Consider the following 21,853-nt stretch of genomic DNA (forward strand, 5'->3'; position numbering starts at 1 on the left):
ACAGTGAGTACAGAGAGCTGAGTTCTGCTTTTAATAGCAGGATCCCAGGTGTTACCCTAAAACTTCTTTGAGGGGGCAGGGATCAGAGTATTTTTTCCTCACGTAAAGTTCTATGAAGCAGAAATACATTTTTCAGGATGAAGAAGAGTTAAGAAGGTAAAATCTTGTCACAGACCTTGTTTTCCAGGCTGTTTGTGTGTTCCCTCAGACATTGGGGTAAGTAGGATAAAGACCTGTAGCTGTTCTTCAGCTGTGTGGCTTCTTTATAATTGCTTAGGCCAAACAATTCCTGATTTACTGGTAAGTAAAATTTAGGTTAAGCTTCTTCTCCAATACTTTTGGTTTCCTCCTCTCTAATGAAATATTACACTGCAGTGTGGCCTCTTGTAAAGGCTGCAGAAACTTGAAGGACTCTCACACTTGGTCACAGGTTATTCCTACTTGGTCATTTGGAGTGCTGGAGAGGTGATTCCTTTATCAAACTCAGACACCACAATCATCAACACAGCTAAAGGCCTGTTAGTTTGACTGTAGAAAATGGTGCACTCATGCAACTACCTTGTCTTAAACAGTCTTTTTCTCTGTTCAAGAGTTATAACTTTAAAGATTTTTCTCAGAAGGATAACTCAGCTTATTTTAAGTAGCTGTAGTTGGAATTTCAGGCTTGCACTGTGAGATGATGTGTTGTGCACAGCTCTGCTGTATGAGCTTACAGTTCACCATTCGGGGGTAGGAGACACAGAGCATTAAAAAAAATCATCAGGAGAAAGAACCGTATTTATTTAAAGTAACTGTAAAGCAAGCCAGGTAAGCAGTCCAAAATTACCAGTATCTCTGCAATCTCATTAAGGAGAATTTGACTGTAGCATTTCCCAGAAACGACCTTTGATGAGATAATTGCTAATATTTAATATTTCCTATCCTGAGTAACATTTCAATACAAGCTGGTTTAAATAAAACCAGAATTCAACTGACATCAATTCTAAATGCCAAAATCCTGTAAGTCAGGCCCATGCCAGGAGTTAGCCTTCTGTGGGTGAGCAGCACTAGAGGAAACAAATAATTTGTGCTAGTTTTTGTCATAATCACTGTATTTTACTCCGTGGTTTTGGTGTGTGAGCAACAAAAAGAATTGAAACTAAGACACCTTCTAGGTCCATGAAGTTCCCAATACAATTGAACCCAGTAATACCACCAGCAGGTTCCACAGAACTTCCTTAAATTCTTGCAGCCCTAACTACCCTGCAAGAAGAAACCATAATGCTTCAAAATGGCATTAAAGTTATACACAGGAATTTAGCTTTAAAACAGGGCCATTAAAAAACATGATGATCAAGTACTTTGGATGTTACAGATAATTTCTTTGGTTTAATTCCTTATTTTCTTCTGTCTACCAACAGCATGATAACAGCAATTTCTGTAAAATCAGTGCAAGAGGAAAACACTAACTATATTGGTTTCGTAGTCACAATGTACCTGAATGTATGTGCATTTTACTTCTTCACAAAAAATTTGGTGATGTCACAGGCATACTTTGTAGCTAAAGACCTTCTCTTCAGCTGGCTTCTTTCCTTGGCCTGTTTTGCAGTTCTCTGCAAAAGAGAGAGACAGGTTGGTTCAGTATTGATACTTGGAAACATGTTCTGCAGACAGCATTAGCCCACAGTTAAACTCCAGTCTGTCTCTGCAGTAGACAGCATGATGAAATGCAAATGTTTATTAAGGCAAAATTTCCCCAAATCCAGAGGGAATTGTCGTATTGTAATAGTTTAATGCTGCCTTTCCACCTTGGCTGTGTGGGAGGGAGAGGCTGTGAGCACTGGGGTTCTGGACAGGGCTGAGGAGGAGCCTAAGTGCAGTTTCCCCCTGCTGTTGCCTGCGAGAGGAGCAGGATTCCTGGCTCCACACACTGACCTCCCTGTGGCAGGCTGTGCACAGGGTCTGAAGGTTCTCCAGGGAGCACTGTCCTCCTCCGCTGTACACGGGCTGGATGTGGTCCACCTGCCAGAACTGCCCCTCCGCCGGGCTCCTGATCATCTCATTCAGCTGCAGCACACAAAGGACATGGCAGGGGTGAGACACTCCTCAACTACATGGACATCCTACTGTAGGAACAAAGAAATTCTGGGAAGTAGCTAGCCATAGTTCTCATCAAGATAAAGAAAGCCAGCCTTGACATTTTTTAGTTACTCCCACTGGACAGGCAACAACTCTTAAGAAGTTGGCATGTTTTCAGCCAGCCCTGGCTGAACGTGTACCTCCCTACAGAATCAGAGCTCTGATGCCTGTGCCATTTAGAGGTGTTACAAGACAATGGGATTTAGTTAATTTGTTTTTAAGGACTTGTTTTTTCTTGTTCTGCTGTTGGTGCTAGGTTCCCTTTCTATCTTAAATCTTTAAGAACATTTTTGGCTGTCTCTGAACTCTCCATACACAGACCAGCTGTTACTGCTGAAACCCCAGAACCATCACCTGCCCAAGGGGAAGGTGAGACATCCAAGAGCTCTCCAGAAGCTGCTTCCTCTGGCTCCTGGGCGCATCCCTGACGCTGAGGTAAAGCTCCTGGGCGTTGTGCTGGCAGCACTGGCACACGCCGTGCTCGATCTGGAACACCTTGGAGCGCAGGTAGCTCTGGCTGGAGCGGATGGAGAAGTCCTCCTGGCAGGCGTGGCAGCAGAAGCGCGTGTCCCAGGCCGGGCAGCCCGGCGGGGGCTCAGCTGTTGGCTGCTGGCAGCTCAGACACAGCGGGGTCCCCTGGTTGTCCAGGGCCTGCAGATACCCTTTGCACAGGGATGAGCCTCCAGCATCAGTCTGCCCTAGAGGAAGGGCTGAGGGATCATTTTCAGTTTCTGGAAGCAATCTGATGGCAGAGAACAAAGTACAGCTCCGGATAAATGATGTGTTCAGCAGCCCGGTTCATGGGGGGTTTATGCACTGTGTATTTCAATTAGGTATCTTTTATGTTCTGAAAAGTCTTTATGTTCTGAAAACTTTTAGCTGAAATAATACCTTGCTCAGATTGATACCTGCACAGTGCAAAGCCTTTACTTGCTTTACATTTCCATTTAAACAAAATTTGGCAGTATAACAAGGCAGATTTTTCTTCTGCACATCTTACTACACTCAATTATTAGCGGAAATAATGCTGTATTTATAAAGACATAGTGATTTCTATCAGGCATGTACACATACAAAAGCAAAATGTTTCAGCCCCCTCTTTAACAGAAGTAATAAAGTCAAAGGAAAGATCCTAGTTTCTCTTTACAATCTCCATGGCTGCCTATGAATTTCCTACTCAAAACAAAGTAGGATACACAGTGCTTGTTTAGGAAAATTTTACATGGCCAATTTCTGTTTGGAATTTTCACTTCCTTGTTCCCATTTTTTTTTTTAATTCTTAGGCAAATTTGGTGTCCTCAATTTGATGTTGACCTCACAGGAGGGCTGAGCTAACATTCTTTTCTCTAACTGAATCACATAACTATTCTCTTGTTTTATGTTAGTCAGACTCAGTTAATTAGCAGCTCTGTCAGCAGACAACAGATGAAATCTGAATTGTTAAAAGCATAAAACAGCTCATTAGCACTACAGCAAGTTTCTTACCTAACTACTGTACTTCAGCAAAGCAGACACTCATAGCAAATAGTTTTACTACCATTAAAAATGTGGCAAAAGAACTTAATCATCCTATTGCATTAATAAACCTACTTTGTGGATGGTTTAGGAGAAGCACCTTTGTCCAGAGAAGCCCCCGTTTCTTTGGAGATGAGGCGAACGCTGCCCCCGCTGCTGCTGGCCTTGAAGAGAGAGGCTGCTGCCACATCCTCCCTGGTCACATACCTGAGAGGGACAAACCCTGTCAGCAAAGGGAGCAGTCTCCCTAGAGGAACAGCACTCTGGGCTGCAGCAAGATTGGTACAGCACATTCTCTTCACACATTCCTCATTTTCTGGATGAGAAACGAAGAAAGTTTGGGAAAACATGCTTTATATACTTCCATATTAAATACCCTTTTCTAAAAGTGAATTCTAATCAGTGGACAGGTAACTTGGTTTGTAGTGACTGCAATTTGATACTGCCTGACAGTGAAACCTGACAGGCATTTTGTTTCAGTTAGGTGATGTCTCAGTAACACTGGATAATCCAGAAAGCTTTACAAGATCTAGAGGACTCCTTGCTCCGTTACTTGTGTTTGATCTCCCCACTTTGTTTTCATGTGAAACCCTGTAAAACACAACTGCTCTAAGTTAAAATTGTTTCACAGAAACCACTATTAGACAACTTCTTTTGTGGACATCTCTGATCTGAACATCTGTCAAACCCTACACCCCACCCTCCAAGGTTGCTGTAGGTCCTGGCAGGTTTTCTAACACCATTCACTGATTTTTCCTATATTTCATGGAAGGACACAATCAGGCAAGAGGTTAACAAACACTTACTACCCTCTGCTTATTATACTACTGGAATTACAAACTATTTATTTATTTCATTCTTACCTATAGCCAAAATAGAGTCACACCCTGAGGAATTTAACAGTAGGGATTGAGGGGAATAAGAAGGTTTTAGATGGTTTGCATGACATGTTCTGTGCAGAGCAATGACATGTCTGTCAAGGAAGACAACATCAGAAAAAGAAAGGGAATCAAAGGTACATTTAGGTTTTAACAAGGATCAAACACCAGCTCTTTTCAGTGGCACTCAGCAAAGAGAAACACAGTTTTGAGAAAGGTCATCCACAGAGAACAGAACTGCTTAAAGAAAAAACAAGAACTGGAAAGGGTTTGAGTTGGCTGTGAATTATGAATAAAACATTATATCACTGATGGCAACTAATGATTTATTTCTGCTTCTAGGTGGGGGAAAACACCCCTTGACCTTCCTTTTCTGTTGTGGCCCTGAGGTCAGGGTTTTTCCTTTAAAAACACCTGGCAAGTTCCAGATGTTGAAGCATGCAGTGCAGCAGAGCCAGAGCAGCTGCTGAACGGGGCACAGAGCTGGGCAGGGAAGGAGACACTTCCAGCAGATTCACCAACATGCCTGGCTGCCTCTGTCACTGTGACAAGCAATCACTGCATGGCCAGTTCAGACTTAGCATCATTCCACTGAAAGCCACATTACATAAATCAAACTTTCTGCAATAATCAGTAGGAGGAATTAAAACCAAACTCCACATACCTCTTTGTGCTGCTGCCCACTGACTGCTTTTTAGACAGCTCCTCTGCAGCATGAATGGGACTGCAGAATAGCTGACCACTTTTTCTGACAATCTTCTGTTTCATTGCTGTTAGATGAGTCCATTCTTTCACAAACCTCAGGATCTGGCAGAGAACATGACAGTCAGCAGCAGGGCAGGCTTTGCACAGAGTTAATTATAGCAAAACAGTGCCATGGATTAGTGCCTTCCATCCTGGCTGGAAGCAGCTCCTACAACCAGACATGGTGCTTTCAAGTAACTCTTCACACCCCCCACCTGTGGAACCCACTCAATAGCTGCTTCACACAACAGCTGGTTCAGTCAGGTATTCCCATTACAAATTCAAATTCCAACCTTGCTGGAGAACCTACAGAAAGAATCAGTTTTATTCCTACATGATGGTTTTCTGTTTGGAAAAATGAAGCAGAAAATATTTCTCATCCAGTTTAAATGTGGATTTCCTTGCTTGAGTACTTGTGTTTGCAGTGTTTTCTCAAACCCCATTATGAATGGATCTTTTTATTCCTCAATTAGCTGAATGTCTCTGGAGCTGTGCCTGCCAGTGCTTTGAAAACTGTTAGTAGACCAAAGGGAGAGTGAGAATGAAGGCCTGCTCAGGCCTGCAGCTCTGATACTATCTACAACATTCTTATTTAGAGTGTGGTTCCATTTCATTCAGAACCTTCAAGAAGTTATTTTCTTGACTTAGGAAAGTTAGCAACTAATCCTGTAAACGAGAAATTAAATGATGCCTGGTTAATTCCTTCTACTGCACTGTGAACAGGAGGCACAATAATTTGCCAGAGCAACAGATTCCATAATTAATATTCACATCAACATCTGTAAGATTGCTTTGATGAAAATGTGCCTATATCCCAAGGCCAGGCAGTATTCTGCATTTATTTTTGTAAAAGTAAGTAGTCTTCTTCTGCATTAAATATTATATTGCTGTGCCAGTAGAACTGTTCTTACCAATGCACGATTTTTTTTGTTGTGGAAAGTCTCTGGTAAATCTTCCCAGTTATCCAGCTGTATGTCCAGTGGAATGAAATTATGATTCAGTGGTTCACCATCCTAGAAAAGCAAACAGTTTTGTTTACAGATGCAGTGTAGCACAATGTAGAAAAGTAATCTGTTTCAAGTGAATTCTCCTCCCTTCCTACTAAATTTAGTTCCTCAAGGTCAAATTTTTCCAGACTTAACAATAAGGCACAGAGATAACAGCAAAAGTGCAAGAAAGATTATTCATATTAATCTACCTAGAAGTAACAAGGCTTAACATTTTAACTTTTAATAGATCTGACTTTTTCCTTGCAGACAGTTCAGAAACACAAACTGCCTTATGTTAAACTGAAATTACAATCCTCTTGATTGAATTCTAAGGGAAATGAATGATTGGAGATAGGAGAATGTCACTTCATTACAATTAAAAAAAGGAATTCTTTAACACTGTTTATCATACTTCTTTTTAATGTCTGAAAAAGTTCTCCATTTAATTTTTAAAGGAGTAAGTTGTCCCAGTGGGTAAATCTAGCCAAGGAACTTACTGATGACTCACAAGCATTCAAGAGAAGGAGTCAAAGCAGAATTCTATGGGGTCTCACCATTCAGCAGATTTTGTGCAGTATCTGGACTATGGGGTCTATGGGGTCTATCTGCTCTATGGGGTCTCACCATTCAGCAGATTTTGTGCAGTATCTGGCACAATGAATCTCTAATCCCAGCAAAACCCAAATTGCCCAAAACCCACCCAAAATGCATCTCTGAATACAACATGTGAAGCTAGGCAGGAGCATACACTGTAAGTACATACAGCAAATTTTCAGATACAAGAGGACTTTTGGACTCTTTTTGACTTCTCCCAGCTGTATCAGCCTCATAGAAATGTCGTATCTCAAAGGCTTGCCCTCAGTTATCTGTGCTGTTCAGTGGCACCTGAACACACTGATTCACTCAGTGAATTGGAAGAAATCTTCCCACTGAACTTTCCTATCACTTGAAAGAAGAAATTGGCAAGTCCTGATCTCCTCTTGAATAATGACCTGGAAAATTCCCAGCTGCTGCTTTCTGTACCCAATCACCACTGGAAATTAATGATAATGGGCTTTATTCAAGAACTTATTAACTTACAAATGGCACTAATGTGGAGCTTTCTGAAAATGTGGCAATATTTTATTTACGTAGTGTGACAGGATTTACTGTCATTTTTTATTTGAATTTTTAATGTTATTCTATTCAAGTTATTTTGTGATAAGACACTAATAATAAAAAGGGAATTTTAAACAACTGTCACTGGAATTTCTAACAGATTATTTAATGTATTAGCCCAGTTCTGTAAGCCAAGTGTTGGAAGTTATTTATCTATGGAATTATTGCTTAATTCCATTGAGAAAAAGAACTAGAAGGATAAACTACCTAATTTTTGTACATTTCAGTTAATACAAAAATATTAATGTTTTTACATTACACATAACAAAGGAGAGCATACAAAAACATTTCATAGGGCAACATTCCCCTTTGCAATTTTAAAATAACAATGACCATGCATATTTCAGGTTTACCTTTGTATAGAGGTGGATTCTATCAGTATTCCTGCTTGCACAGAACATAAGCCCATCATATATTTGGAATGTGTCTGATTTATCTACAACAGAAAAAAATGTTGGCATTAAAGATTTTTATTCAGTCATTCTACTCTGACATTAAAAAAAATATTTAATATGTATCTATCAAAACAACATAAGGTGCAGAGCTCAAGCAGCAAACTCTGAAGGTATTTGTGTATTTTATTTCTGTTTCTCCTGGATGACCCATCATCTGTTTGCCTGTGTCTGTCCCGAGTTCAGTAAAACCATCCCCATTCCCAGCTGCTGGTTTGACGCAGTCCTGAAGTCAGTCAGCTCTGGTTTGCTCCAGGAGCTGTGTGGAAAGGCTGGGCTTATCCAACATCCAAATTCAGCAGATGGCCCAGGCCAAAAAGAGAAAGTCCCATGCTGGTGTTTGTACTTCTGTGTTTTGGAAGTGCAGGTTTTTATTTAAAAGCTGTTTTTCATGCCAGAGGCATTAAGTGAAGTTTCACAATGGGATAGAATTGTTCTTTCAGTGTCCCACTTTACCTTCTCCACGTTCTTTTTCGCTTTCTTCCTTTTCAGTGCCAATAGTTTCCTGTTCTTTGGTTTCAAGAGATTTCTGGGCCTCCAGTTCCCCCAAATTTCTGCCTTCAGCACTGCCCTCTGCTCTCTCTCCATGTCTCCTGGGCTCCTCTGACACTCCTTCCTCAGTCTGGCTCCTGGGAGCTTCACCATTTCTCTCACCTAAAGACAAAGAAAGAAGCAAAGCAATGATTTGTGCTCCCTGGCAGGTACCTAATAACACACCTGAGACAGGAACACATCACTGAAATACAAAGAAATGGCACTGCATTCTCTAATATTATTATGGTGCAACTTAGGAAGTTAGAGCTAACTTTAATGGTAGGATCACAAACACATGGAACAAAGCTTTTAATTTATGTAATCCTGTGCACCCAGATTAATGTAAAAATATATATGTAATAAACAATGCAGTTAGCAATTCTATATTATATACAGTTTGTATACCATAAACATACAAAGTAGTTTTCCAAGGCATTGATTTATAGCTGTGAAACTCAGAAGCTGTCCTTATTTGAACAAGCCCAGAGATTTAAACAAATAAAAAAGGAAGCAAAAAGAACCTTACCCATGGCTTTGCAACTGAAATGACAAACATTGGCATATATTTATAAAAATGTTTCATTAATTTTTAAGATTGCTTAAATAAATTTAGTAAAAGAAATCTACTGTGAGCTGGTGGAGAAAGAAAAGCCATATTTTCCAGATAATGTCTCTCATGACAAATACACAATGCTCAAGTTAATAAAACTCCAACACCCCACTGCTCAGTTTTGAAAGGTGAAGAAAAGTATTGCTGTTTAATTGTATTCAGAATAACCATAAACCTCAAGGAAGATGAGAGGGACGTTTGCTGCAAACAAAACAATGGATATATTCTTCCTTATGGAATTTATATCCTGTTAACATTTTAAGGGTATTTTTCACTTGTTTCAAGTTAGACTCATGTAAAAGATCCTTGGGGAAAGCAAGACTAAGGAGTATCATATTTTCCTGGACTTCTGTGCAGTCATAGGTTAAAAAAAATTGTATTTATTGAGCCTGATCACAACTGAAATGAAAAATGCATCTTTCCCTCTGCAGCACCCCTTACTCACCATCCCTGCTCTGAGGGCAGTGGCACATCTCACAGTAAGGCAGCAGAGCATTGTTAGTGTAAGTGCAAGCACTGCAGTGCCAAACTTCATTGAAATCTGTACTTTCACTTGAAGTATTTAAGCCACAAGGACGGAGTTCACTGTTTTTTTCTGAAAACAAAGGCTTTTTTCCAGTCAGAGATGTTTTCTTTTTATTACTGGAGCTCACTGGGGTCAATCCACTTATGCTCTTTGCTCTTTTGGCTTCATGCTCACAAGTATCTCCATCACAAATTGCCTCCACCTCACTTATCCTTGTGGAATCCAGGTTTTCATTGCTCTTCTCTGCACCCTCTTCTTTTGTGACTGCAGAAGATTCTGAATCATTATATAACAATTCATCAACAGAAAATCTTTTGCGTTTCTTCTCCGTGGAGGATTTGGGGGAAAAGAAGGAACGGATGTCATGCTGTCTGTCCTTTTCAAACTAGGGAAAAGGAAAGGAATAGGAACCACAGAATCATTTATGTTGGAAAAGACCTCTAAACCCCCCTTGTGACTGCATCAGAAACTGTTAAACAAAAGATAACTTCAAGAACAGTGACCAGAAAATGCAATTCAACATTTCTCTCCTGATTCCACAAAAGTATTTTCAATATTCTGCTGGAAATTCTGAAATCTGTTTTCTACCAGAAAACAGATACACAGAACTGATAAGCTGTGTGCCTTTTTTGAAGATGTTCATTACAAGAAATATTAGTCCAAATTAAACATTAGTCCAATTAATTCAGCACAGTTAGCAAAGATGTCATTTGAACAGAAATTACTTGGTCTTATCTGATTCTGAAGGTGGCTCTGTCACCTAAACATAACATAAGGACCCATCAGAAGATGTAGATGACATTTATTCCCCACAGAGCACTTTTCCCAAATTCACCTTAGTTTTAAAATGGAATTTGCATTACTTTTTCCTACTTTTTTGATTTTTCTCCATTAGTAATGTCTGAAGGATACAGAAAGCTGAAACAAATGGCTGCTACATTTTTTTTTTAAATGAAAGGAAGCAGAAAAAGTTTCAAGTCTTACATGCGTAAATAGAAGTTCATTTTGGGGATCTTCTAGACTTTCATTTGGGGTCCAGGTTTCAGCAAAACTCAAAAAATCCCATTTGTCCTTATCCCCTTCTTCAGCCTGCATTTTCTCTTTCTTGCCATTCAAGGTGCTGCCTGTGACTTTGGCCTGCAGGAACACAATAATTGTAACTGCTGTATTTAGCACATTGCAACCAGGGAAGCTGTACACAAAATGTCAGTATTTACTGAAGATAAAAGAGAATATATACACTGTGTACACCCTCTAACAGCCTTAACATGTTTTGCTTGGCAAGTGGAGACAAATACAGAATTATTTTGTTACAGAGCTTGTAAAGTAAATTGCTGTTGAATTTCTGAGCCCCATCTCTGGCATGTGTAAGGAGAGTCATAATGCACCAGGCAGGATGAGCTTTAAGGACCTTTCCAACCTAAACCATTCTATGATTCTCCAACTGCTAACAACAATTAAGTGATACTTGTAGAAAATGGCAACAGAAGAAAAGATCAGTGTAATCTTGGATCTACTGAAAAAGAGAATGCCTCTGCCTCTCAGAAAGGAAGCTTAGTTTAGGCACAACATTCATTCAATTAAAAAAACACCACCCACAACAAATTCTAGCTGTTATGAATGAGCAGAATGCCTGAATCCCTTAAAATTTTAGGCTGAGAAACAACAGCAATAAAGAGCTAGAAGATAAAACAACCATCTCCTGTGGATATGAACCATCTCGTTCCCCTTGGCAAAACTCATTATCTTTGCATTCTGAATGAAGAGCAAAAAGCCAGAGAAGACTAAATCAGAACAAACATGGACATTTTGGTGATCAGCCATTGCAGGTGTACCAATTTGTCTCAGTGTTGCAGATAAACAAGACAGTGGCACCGGAGTGCAGCCCAAGCCCAGCGAGCCCGGCCCCCTCGGCCCCACGGCCACCCACCTTGCGGTTGAGCATTGCCCACATGAGGGTGTCCATGGTTCCTTTGGCTATCAGGAAGTGAATGTTCACTGAGCTGCACTGCCCAATGCGGTGTGCTCTGTCTTCTGCTTGTTTAATGTGGCCTGGATCCCAGTATAATTCAGCAAACACGACGTGAGTGGCAGCAGTGAATGTTAAACCCTAAGCAGAATAAGTAGATGCGTTCTTTAAAAACAAAATACCACACACAAAAATTTTAAACATCTAAAGGTTGTACAGGACATCTTAATATGGAAATAAGATCAAGGTGGTCCTCAACAGAAGATGGGTTTATTTTAGTGATTCTTCCTTGGGCCTCAGATTAAAAAAATACTTCAATATTGTGCAATGACTGCACACTGCTTTTCATTATGGAATAACATCTATTGCTTATTAATCTAGTGCTTTTAGAGAAATGGAGTTTTTATAATTATTCAAGAATTAAGTACTGCTGCTTATCATCATTTAGCTCAAATAAATTCAATAGAGGCTTAGAACAGTTAACATGATTAGTGCAAAGAAATGAACACAGGGCCTGCAAAGGACAAACTGAACAAAGATAAATTGCCTTCAATAAACCACTTCATTAATCAATGATTTCAGTAGCTATATTCTTCAAGTGTATTAGTTCTCATATTTTCTGTTCTGCCCTACCTGACCAGCTGCTTGAATACTCAAAATAGCAACGCGGGTTTCGGGGTCCTTCTGGAACTGATTGACGAGGTGAATCCTCTCTGCAGAGGGAACACTCCCATCTATTCGGATGTAGCGAGCCTGTGACATCAGAACAGAGACTAAATGACATCATCAGTGCCTGTTTTCAGACCCAATCCTTCTCTGTCCCCCAATAAAAATAGAAAAAGGACTGTTCTGTTCCTGCCATGGGGATCAGGATACATCAGCACTCTTGCCCTTTGATTTAAAATTAAGTCTCTCTCTAGAGAAGCGTAGACTTTATATTCCCTGTTTGCAAAAGTAGAAGATAAATGAACATGGGATCTTAAAATGGAATATTTCACAGAAGAATCTGGAATTATTTTTAATAAACCATTTTTTAAAATTTCAAACAGTTAAAAAGAATAAAAATACAAAATAGAGAAGTTAGCCACCACTCCCAAGCAATAGTTAAGAGTCCATGATCAAAATAGGGTGAAAGCTGTTTGCAAACATTTTTACTGCTTTGAATTAAACATCAGGTTTGATGATAGTGTGTTGTTAAAACCCCTCAAAAACAGACAGAAGCATACTGATTGAAAAATCTGGAAAACAATTGCCTACAGCATTGATTTAATACTACTACTAATAAAGTCATACCAGATACAAGTGTGTTTACATCATCCTTAAACACAAAGCAGATCTTAAGAACCACATGATCCCTTCTAATCCAGTGGCACTGATCCGTACACACATAAAATCCTTCCACTGCTGTACTCGTGTGCAGTTCTGCTGAATTCAAACACAGCTGGCAGCCCTTTGTGTAAGTGAGGTAAATTTGGGTGCACATTTGTTAAGGCTTTACCTTGCTCTCTATCACTGCCTCTGTGCAGGCTTGCAGCATGCTCAGGTGATGGGCAAAGACGAGGAACTTCAGTTTGTCATTGTCAAGCATCATTTTGATGTAGTCCTTGACTGCTCCTGCCTGCAGTGAGTGTTTTCATTAGTGAGACACACAAAATGTTCAAAAAGACAGTTTTTATTTTCATGTCTTTCAATTCCTTGTAACATGAAAAGGTAAATTTCCATATCTTTTGTTAACCATGTAAGATTTTATCAAATACTGACATTGCTAAGAATCAAATAATTCAGATTAATTTTGTTTTTAAAAAAATCACAACTTGATGTCTTTGAGAAACCTAACTTACTCCTTCAGAGAGAGAAAAAAAACACATTTATCCTCAAAAGATCATATAATTACATGGTACTTCTTCCAGATCAAGATGTAGATAAACTCCCCCTTTTAATTCAGACATCATTATCTGATGTTTTAATCCATATTTGAGAAAAACAAACATATTTCAAACAGACAAAGTAATATTTAATCAGAACTTCTGTATCCACATGCACAAAGCCATATATCAAAACTGAAAGAATAAATTTGATATGGTCACGATAGCATAATCATAAAATATTGCTCTTTAAGAATTCATAGAATTCTTTTGTGTCAAATGTTATTTTCAGTATCTTTTGAAAAAGCCATTAAAGAAATGATGACAATTAATAACAAAATTTATCAGTGATCAACAGTTAATGCAATACACATTGCAGTGGTCTTCAGATTTCTTTTTTCATTGTAATGGGGTTCTGCCTATTCCATAAACATACAGGAAAAGAGAGAGTATTTCTCCATGTCATGATTACAAAACAAACCAAATAACCTCATCTCGTATTCTGGCCAATAAAACCAATTCTGTGAGGTTAAAAACACATGCTGGATAATTTAGGGATACTGAGGAAAGACTTGCAGGCTCACCTTGGCAATGGCTGTTTCCTTATACATGCGTGTGATCAGATTCATGACTTGAGAAAAGTGGCTTTCAGTGGAATCTGATCTCAGACTTCTCATTAATTTCTCCCACTCTGCAAAAGTGGCATTCAGATTCTAATTGGCAGAAGAGAGCAGTGGTTAGACAAAGTACAGGTATGTTTTAAGTGTGAAATGTTTAGGAACTTTGGAGAACCCTATCAAAATTGGCTAAAACTAACTGTAGGATTCAAAATCTATGTGAAAAGAAGACAGAAGAGAAGTTTGTACTAGAATTAGAATAAATTTTATCATTGATGAAGAAAGGAATTGCAGTATTAGTGTTCTTTGTGCTATATTTTAAAAAACAGTAACAGAGATACTCTGCTTTATACTCACACAATCTTTGTAACTACATATAATACACATGCATACATAAAAATATATATCCATACATAGGTATTTCCATTTATTAACAAATGTATTTTTAGCAAAATTGGAAAATTTACCTTTGCTGCAGCTTGTGGGAGGTCAAATGGAATACGCTGCCTGACTTTGGGAGGCAGCTGAGTTAGGACATCATTCTTCAGTCTTCTGATCATTATTTCACTTAAAAGTTGATGTAGTTCCTCTAAGTTTGAAGCTCCTCTACAATCCCATTGCCTTCTTTTACCAAAAAACCTGAAAATGATAAATCAGTACAGAGTGTAAACAGGAGCTCTTCCAAATTCAATAGAAATCTTCAGTACATAATCCATTTTAAAGCACACTGTTGGATATGAAAGTGTTCAACTTCTCAGCAGCCACCACTGCCTGCAGGAGTCACTGCCCATCACCTGCACACAATCCCCTGTCTATTCCCAGCTTCCCACACTTCACTGTCCACAGGAAACAGAGGTTTCAGATTTAATTTTGGAACTCCTGTTTCAATGGACTAACGAGAAGAATACACCACCGTGAGAATAATCTTTGTTATATTACAGACAGGAAAGCCACCATGAAAACTGCAAATATCACCATCAATATTCCTTTTTTTTTTCCTCCCTAAGAATTCCTTCTTAGTTACTGCCGCAGACAGAATTTAAAGCTTAAGCTATCATCTTTAAAAGTTAAATAGAGGAAGAAGGTCTAACATTAAGAAGCTAAAGGCTGAAAAGAGAACAAATTTATTAACTAAATCTTCCTTATTCTTTCTTTGCTTTGTTGTTTTTGAGGAAGTGTTGAAGCAGGAACAACAGCTTTTCTCTGTCAGCATCACCAAGAGACAAGAAAATAATGAACATGACAGATTTGGAGAAAAGCCCAGGTAGCATTTTTCAGGGCCAGAAGAGTGTGTTAAAAGCATGTAATTTTTATTAAAAGACAAACAAACAGCCACAAAACCCCCACAATAATTTAGAGATTTTTAAGCCTTATTAAGATTTTTAAGCCTTATTAGAACACTTTATCAACAGTGTTCTAATTAGCTGAATATAATCATTTGGGAAAGGGGCTGAGGGAGTCAATTCTGCACCGGTGAAGTGGGAATGGCACAGATGGAAGACTGCAACATCTTCCGCTCATATCCCTTCCTTGGTCTGTTTAAATATCTGTCCTTATAAAGGCTTCCTTCCTCCACCCTCAGCATCAGGGATAAGACAGAAATGGCAGGCTAAACCTCACAGAAATAGTTTGGAGTTCATCTTTAAAACAGGTGTCTATGGACACCTAAGAAAAAAACACCCAAATTTTCACAGGAAGTGCTGCATAAAATAATCCTATCAAATTTATTAACACAGGATGGTTTGTTCCAGCCAAGTCATGAAGAAAAAGTTATTCACTGAAAGCTTGCCAAACCCTGAACTTGATTTTTATTACATTTATGGTATTCCAAAAATAAGATAATCATCTATGATTGAGTAGCTAACCATGCTGTACCCACGCGCACTTGTGGTGTGAAAATTACAGATGCATTCAGTCAAAACACCATGGAAAAAATAGCATTTCCCTGTCTGAAAATTAGACAGTGATCTTCCATGTTATTTGAAGTTAAATACTGATAAAATGCATATGATGGAGGGAGAAAAACAAGTTTTATGAAAATGAAACCATGTAATTATTATTGTAAAAATTAAATCTAAATGGTAGCCAATTTAGCTGACAAAAATCTGTTATTCTGAACACATGCAAAGTTGTAGATATGAAATTTTTAGCTAAGACAGTCAGCCTGTGAAATACAGAGACAAGTACTGGACTTTTTTTCCCACCCAAATGTGGTGAGGATGAAAAAAACCTGGATCCCATAACAAAGAGAGCTATAAATTATTACATGACCATGAGCTTAAGACTGAGAGTCAAAAACTCCAGTTCTGAAGGTAAAACCTGCACAGCTCATACTAACAACAGTAAATGTATAAATAATTTTACTTAACAGAATGCTTCAACTTTATTTCAAACTTTAACAGCATTAATTAATTAATTTAATCAGTGTCATCCTTTTCCCAATGCTCTTTGATGAAGGAGATGGTAGGTGACCCTGGGTTTCAAAGCAAGAGGGTGTGATAAAGCAGTAGAGGTACACCTACTGATTTTCTCACTTGGCAGGACAAGAAAAATCAAAGATGCTCATGTAAATGTAAATAAGAATGTAAATAAGCAAGGGCAGTAATACCTGACACGAGCATCACAGTATTTTTTTGCATATTCATTCCAAGTTCCAAACCTTCTTGGAAACAGTGCCTCAATCTGCATGAAGAGCTGTGTAAAAATAAAACAGCAACAGTGAAAAAAATTAAATTGCCTGTGAATGGAAGACTAATCAGAAATAATCAATACATGGTTCCTGTGCTAAGTTTACATTTAATACTTGCACAAAGCCCATGGAGCTTGGCCTGCATGCAAAAGAAATTCCACAGGACACAGGAGTCCTCAGAAAGGACAGCTGTGGGAAGCCCTCAAAGAACAGAGCACTCAGACCACTGTAACAGCACTGACAGCTTGGAAAAGATTCACATGCAACAAGAAAGTATGGATGAAATGAAGTTATTCCTAAAAATACAGTTTTTATCATTTCCCAGGTACATGGGCTTCTGCAAAGCTTCAGTGCAGGTATTACATGAGTGGTCTGCTTCCTAAAAATACATGAAAAACTTACTCAATTATTAAGTTTTACTTCAAAAAATGGAGAATATCAATGCAGACCAGAAATTTCACAGCCTTCTTCACTGCTGAGTAGCAGGAGATAAATACCAGTTTAGATTACCTTAATCAGAAGGAATCCTGCTTTACAAGCTGTTATACTGTCAAAGCCTCCTGGCTTCTGAGATCATTTTCTATACATTTACAGACTTTGTACAAAGATTCTGCTTATGACACAAAACTGGTTAAAGACATTTAATGCTTTTTATGCTCTACCTTGTAAGCCACTGACAAACATCAGTATCACTAAAAAAATATCTCCAATTATTTTCCATTTGGTCATGAATTTTGATCCCATTGCAGTGGTCAAAGACAGGTTGTATGGAATTTCCTTTGAAGACATTTAACAATAACACTGGTCTCAGTATCCATGTACTTTATAAAGGCAGAACACTTTCTAACTTCAATTCTTCATCCAGGGCTGGTTGCAGTGTCTTTGTACAGGAAGTTTTAGTAATTATCCACACCCATAAACATAAATATTCTTAATAAATTTTTAGGTTAAGTACTTATTATATACCAAGCCCTTTTCCATACCACAGATATCTTCCCCAAGCTATGAACTCTTTGAACAAATTAAATTCATAAAGAATCTTGGCATAAGTTCTATTTGCACAGTAAGGAATGCTGAAGCATAAAATATTATTTATAAAACTCTTTTAAGTTCCCTGAATTCAAATCAGGTCTTATATTCATTTAGATACTTATATAGACATTTTCCCCCTACATTTGATAAATAAAGGCAGCTGTCTTGGGTTCAGTATAAAACCCAAGAGGGTTTTCATTACCTCTCTGCTCCTCCCTAATTCCATAAGCTGAACTTCCTTCAAGAGAAAATTTGTCATTCTGGATGTGTAACAAGAACACTGAAGTGAATTAGGAATATCTAAAAGACCAGTGAAACTAAGGGCTTTCTTTATCAGATGAAGATATAGAAGATTTATTACAAGATCTTGTCTACCAAAGACTCCCCTACCCAGGAGAAACAAGCACTTCTCTGCTTAGGCTATTTATTTTTTATTTCACCCAACAATCAGTCTGTTACATGCAAAATTAATTTCTTACAAGAAACACTGTCTCAAGTCACCTGTGCACAAGCTTGAAACAAGCTTGTAAATCAACTCAAACAAAATTGGTTTAGTTTCTTATACTTGTCCTTCCTGATGCAGCCAGTGCACCTTTTGATGTCATAATGCATGTAATCGAATATATTCAATGAAAGTACAAAACTGAACATTTATTATTGATACTATTCTTAAAAAAAAAAAATCAAAATAAACCAAACACAAAACAAACACAATATGTCAAATACCTCTTCAGGTCTTCCTAGAGCAGGAGTTCCAGTAAGGAGAACAGCTCTGAGAGCTTTCTGAACAATTGGCAGTAAAATCTTGCTACGGGTGGCATTTCTGGATTTCATATAGTGTGACTCATCAATCACAACCACCTTAAATTTCTGCCTGTACAAAGTGTCTACCAAGGTCTGTGCATCAGATGTTAACAGCCCATACCCCAGAATTGTTACTTTGCTTGTTGATATTCCCCTGAAAGAGAAAATCCACAAGTTTTCTTAGCAAATTTTTATTGTAGGACAATTAATATAGCAGAGAGATTATAAAAAACTTATCTCAGAAGTTATGTGGATTGATTGACACGTGGGCTGTCAGGGTAACAAAACAGCTTTTGGTGTTTAAAACATCTCACACTTCTCAACCACACACATTTCATAACCATTTTCAGAAGACACACATTGCATTCCAAAGGAATTTCATTTATTTGGATGCATTGCTTCAGCCTCCTTTCCGGGGACATCCCATTGGATGTGTGTAACTTTTTGTGGACAAAACGTTACACACAAGCCACAATCTTAATTAGAACTCAAACACCTCAAGTAATAATGTCTCTGTGCAAACTTTCTGCTGCTCTGGGTACAGAGTCCATCACCAGCAGCCTGAGAGGATTAAGCACTGTCCCTGAGTATTTGGGCACTGTGAAAATACAGACTGGGCTGAACCTCACCACCTGGAAAAACCATTCCTGTCAGAGCTGTTATCCAGCTTTTTTGCTCAAATAGAACAAGAAGAAAACAAACAAACAAAAAAAACAAACAAACAAAAAAAAACCTGGAAGCAAGGAGTCAATGTGGCACAAGATGAAAAAATAGTATTTAATTGAAAATGAACCTTTTATGACAAATTTCAAGATGTATACAGGTCCAAGGCATGAACTGATTTTAAAATCACTAGAGAGCACTGTGGCCCTTCAGGAGCAGCACAGGAACTCAAAGCTGTTAGACACACAAGTCACCAGGATGGGGTCACAGCTGGTCTGCCCATCTGTCACACACCACTGCCCTGCTGGCATCATTTCTGTTTGCTCTGCAGTAGCAAGAGATCCAGAAACCAAACAAGCTGAAGTTTCCTTGAGGATTTAAGAGGAAGAAAGGAAATGCAGCTACACATTCATGCTCCTGGATATGGAAGGTGCAGTGGTTTGAGCACTGGCACTGTGGGCTCTGAAGACTCTGGCTGTCACTGTATAGATAAATGCAACCAGGAAAGCACAAATTTCCCTTACCCTTTCTGAAGGGTACATTAAAAAAAAATACAAATAAACTTATTTATTTTGGTGGAACCAATTCATTCAAGAAACTTCCATTTTAAAATTTGGCCAGAAATTACAAACCTAAACTGATGCCTAAGTTTATTTTAACCTGTTTTAATCAAGAAGTTAACACTCAAGCAGTAAACTTGGAAGTTTTGAAGAAAAGCAAAGTATTAAACTGAGAGAAATCAAAGCTTAACATATGGAAGCAGGATTTAATAAAATGCTAAACCAAATTTGGCAGCTGTCATTGTGCATTTTCTTACAAATGCAGGAAACACTTTCTAATGTTAAAATATTAATTAGTTCAACAGTAACCTCACTTATAGCTAGGAAGCCTCCTGGGAGTTAAATGAGCAGAAACCCAAGTTTTCATCTTTCCTTGTTTTTGAATAAAAATAGGTAATAATAGTTAAGGTCAGTAGTTAAACTACTCCTTTAAAAAAATCTTAAAAGGAACAGAATTTAATCTGCCATTTAATTTTCCCATCATTTTGCATTTCCCCTTTATGCATCCAGCACTATAAGCACTGAGTGCCTTTCAGATAAACACCTGTGATGCCTTTCAGATATTCCTGTGATGAATTTAAATTTTGACTATCAGTAGGAATTACCCTTTGATGAAGCTTTCAAAATGCATTTTTCAGTTGGATTTCTGTGGTTACCAGGAAGGTTCCAAGCAACACATCTTGGCAGTCAAGTCACTCTCTGATATTCCCAGAAAACATGAAGATCAGTCTCACACCAAAGTTTTAGAACAAGATCTTAACATTAGCATAAAATCAACCAAGTCATTTACAGCAAAGCAGACAAAAACCACCCTTGCAGCCCAGGGTAATAGGAGAGTTATTCTAATAACACCCAAGACATAGCCTCTGTGATGAATTCATGCTATTAAATCTAAAGATAGAAAGCATAGGTCATGATGACCTTTTCAGTTATTTAGGGATTACTTATTCGAACTTACAAATTTTCTCAGCATGCTAAATGGAATTCTAACAGTAATTACTTCCTTATTTTGTAATGTACACCAGAAGTTCTCCAAAAATGTTTTACAGAAGCTAATGAATTCATCAGAGTTGAGAAATAACTGTGTATGTTCAATTTGAGACACACTGAAGTAATCTAATTTTCAGCAGACAAGCATTTGCTACTTTGCAAAAAGCAGATCCTTCAACTTCAAAGAAAATGAGTAACTATTATAATACAAGAACAGAAAACTGGGAGGAGTGGCTGATAGCCCAGGGGATGTTTCTCATAGCCCAGAGGGTAGCCCTGCTTGAGCAGGGGTGGTGAGCAAGCCTTTCTAGAGAAGAACAACAAACTACTCACCCAATATCAGTTTTGTTCTGAATGATGCTAATGTCATCTGGAGAGAGTTCTGGAATCCACTTCTCCATCTCATCAACCCAAGGGTATCTCAGAGAGGAAGGCACTACAATTAAGAGAGGCCATTCATTTTTATAGTAATAGGAAATGGCAATTGCTTGAATTGTTTTTCCTAGCCCCATCTGGAAAAAGAAAAGAAAATAACAACATTAAAACCAGAAGTCTCTGCTCAGAAAGCATATTCCATTCACAAGAGCCCAAAAGATTTTGCAAAGACAGAACCAAATAAAGGAAACCCAGTCACAGAGCTACTTACATAGCATGTATTTACTTATCACTTTGTTACCACAGATGATCTTTTATGAAACAAGATTTTCCTAGTTAAATGCATTAATACATGTATTTTATCCAGTTAGCTCATCAAAGTAGAAGCAGCATTTCCATTCATCTCAGAAGATTTTCAGCTCAGGGTCTTAACAGGAAAGACTAAAATGATCAAACTCTTCAACTTGTTAAGCTACTAAAACATTTTTAAAAGACTAAGCAAAGGAAAGAAAAATACAGGATGCCTTCTTACAATAACAACAACTTTGTCCTCAATTGCACAGGTAAGTGAAGAACAAAGACCTGTGGGAAGAGCTCTGGGTTTGACCCAGCAGGTCAACAAAAAGAAACGACTGCTCTGATTCACCAGGGCTGATGGTTTCTCCTTGGTCTGCACCACACATGAGAAAGCTCAGATAGTGAGAATTCAGCTGTACAGACATGGGGAAGAGTTAAAATATCTACATTTAACAGGAAACTACATGC

The 21,853-nt window shown here is 38.3% G+C and overlaps 1 protein-coding gene across 5 annotated transcripts in view; it reads right to left on the bottom strand.

Moving 5' to 3' along the window:
- Nucleotides 1–760: 760 nt before the first annotated feature.
- ZRANB3 (zinc finger RANBP2-type containing 3) overlaps nucleotides 761–21,853 on the bottom strand; it is a 40,124-nt gene continuing 19,031 nt past the window's right edge. For 3 of the 5 annotated variants that reach the window (XM_041405204.1, XM_041405196.1, XM_041405214.1), the window contains exons 4-20: nucleotides 21,047–21,225; nucleotides 18,423–18,654; nucleotides 16,584–16,669; nucleotides 14,443–14,614; nucleotides 13,943–14,071; nucleotides 12,992–13,111; nucleotides 12,127–12,246; nucleotides 11,455–11,634; nucleotides 10,509–10,661; nucleotides 9,444–9,909; nucleotides 8,311–8,508; nucleotides 7,756–7,838; nucleotides 6,167–6,268; nucleotides 5,176–5,318; nucleotides 3,709–3,840; nucleotides 2,473–2,860; nucleotides 1,630–2,046 (exon numbers count right to left, since the gene is read on the bottom strand). In XM_041405204.1, the coding sequence (XP_041261138.1) occupies nucleotides 1,720–2,046; nucleotides 2,473–2,860; nucleotides 3,709–3,840; nucleotides 5,176–5,318; nucleotides 6,167–6,268; nucleotides 7,756–7,838; nucleotides 8,311–8,508; nucleotides 9,444–9,909; nucleotides 10,509–10,661; nucleotides 11,455–11,634; nucleotides 12,127–12,246; nucleotides 12,992–13,111; nucleotides 13,943–14,071; nucleotides 14,443–14,614; nucleotides 16,584–16,669; nucleotides 18,423–18,654; nucleotides 21,047–21,225 (3,210 nt within the window). In that variant the 3' untranslated portion in view covers nucleotides 1,630–1,719. Of the gene's footprint in view, nucleotides 1,593–1,629; nucleotides 2,047–2,472; nucleotides 2,861–3,708; nucleotides 3,841–5,175; nucleotides 5,319–6,166; nucleotides 6,269–7,755; nucleotides 7,839–8,310; nucleotides 8,509–9,443; nucleotides 9,910–10,508; nucleotides 10,662–11,454; nucleotides 11,635–12,126; nucleotides 12,247–12,991; nucleotides 13,112–13,942; nucleotides 14,072–14,442; nucleotides 14,615–16,583; nucleotides 16,670–18,422; nucleotides 18,655–21,046; nucleotides 21,226–21,853 lie in introns of those variants that run through there. The other 2 variants (XM_041405222.1, XM_041405231.1) reach the window with 2 other exon arrangements.

This window comes from Onychostruthus taczanowskii, unplaced genomic scaffold (assembly GCF_017590055.1).
Source record: "Onychostruthus taczanowskii isolate IOZ18803 unplaced genomic scaffold, ASM1759005v1 scaffold10, whole genome shotgun sequence".
Lineage (NCBI taxonomy): Eukaryota > Metazoa > Chordata > Aves > Passeriformes > Passeridae > Onychostruthus > Onychostruthus taczanowskii.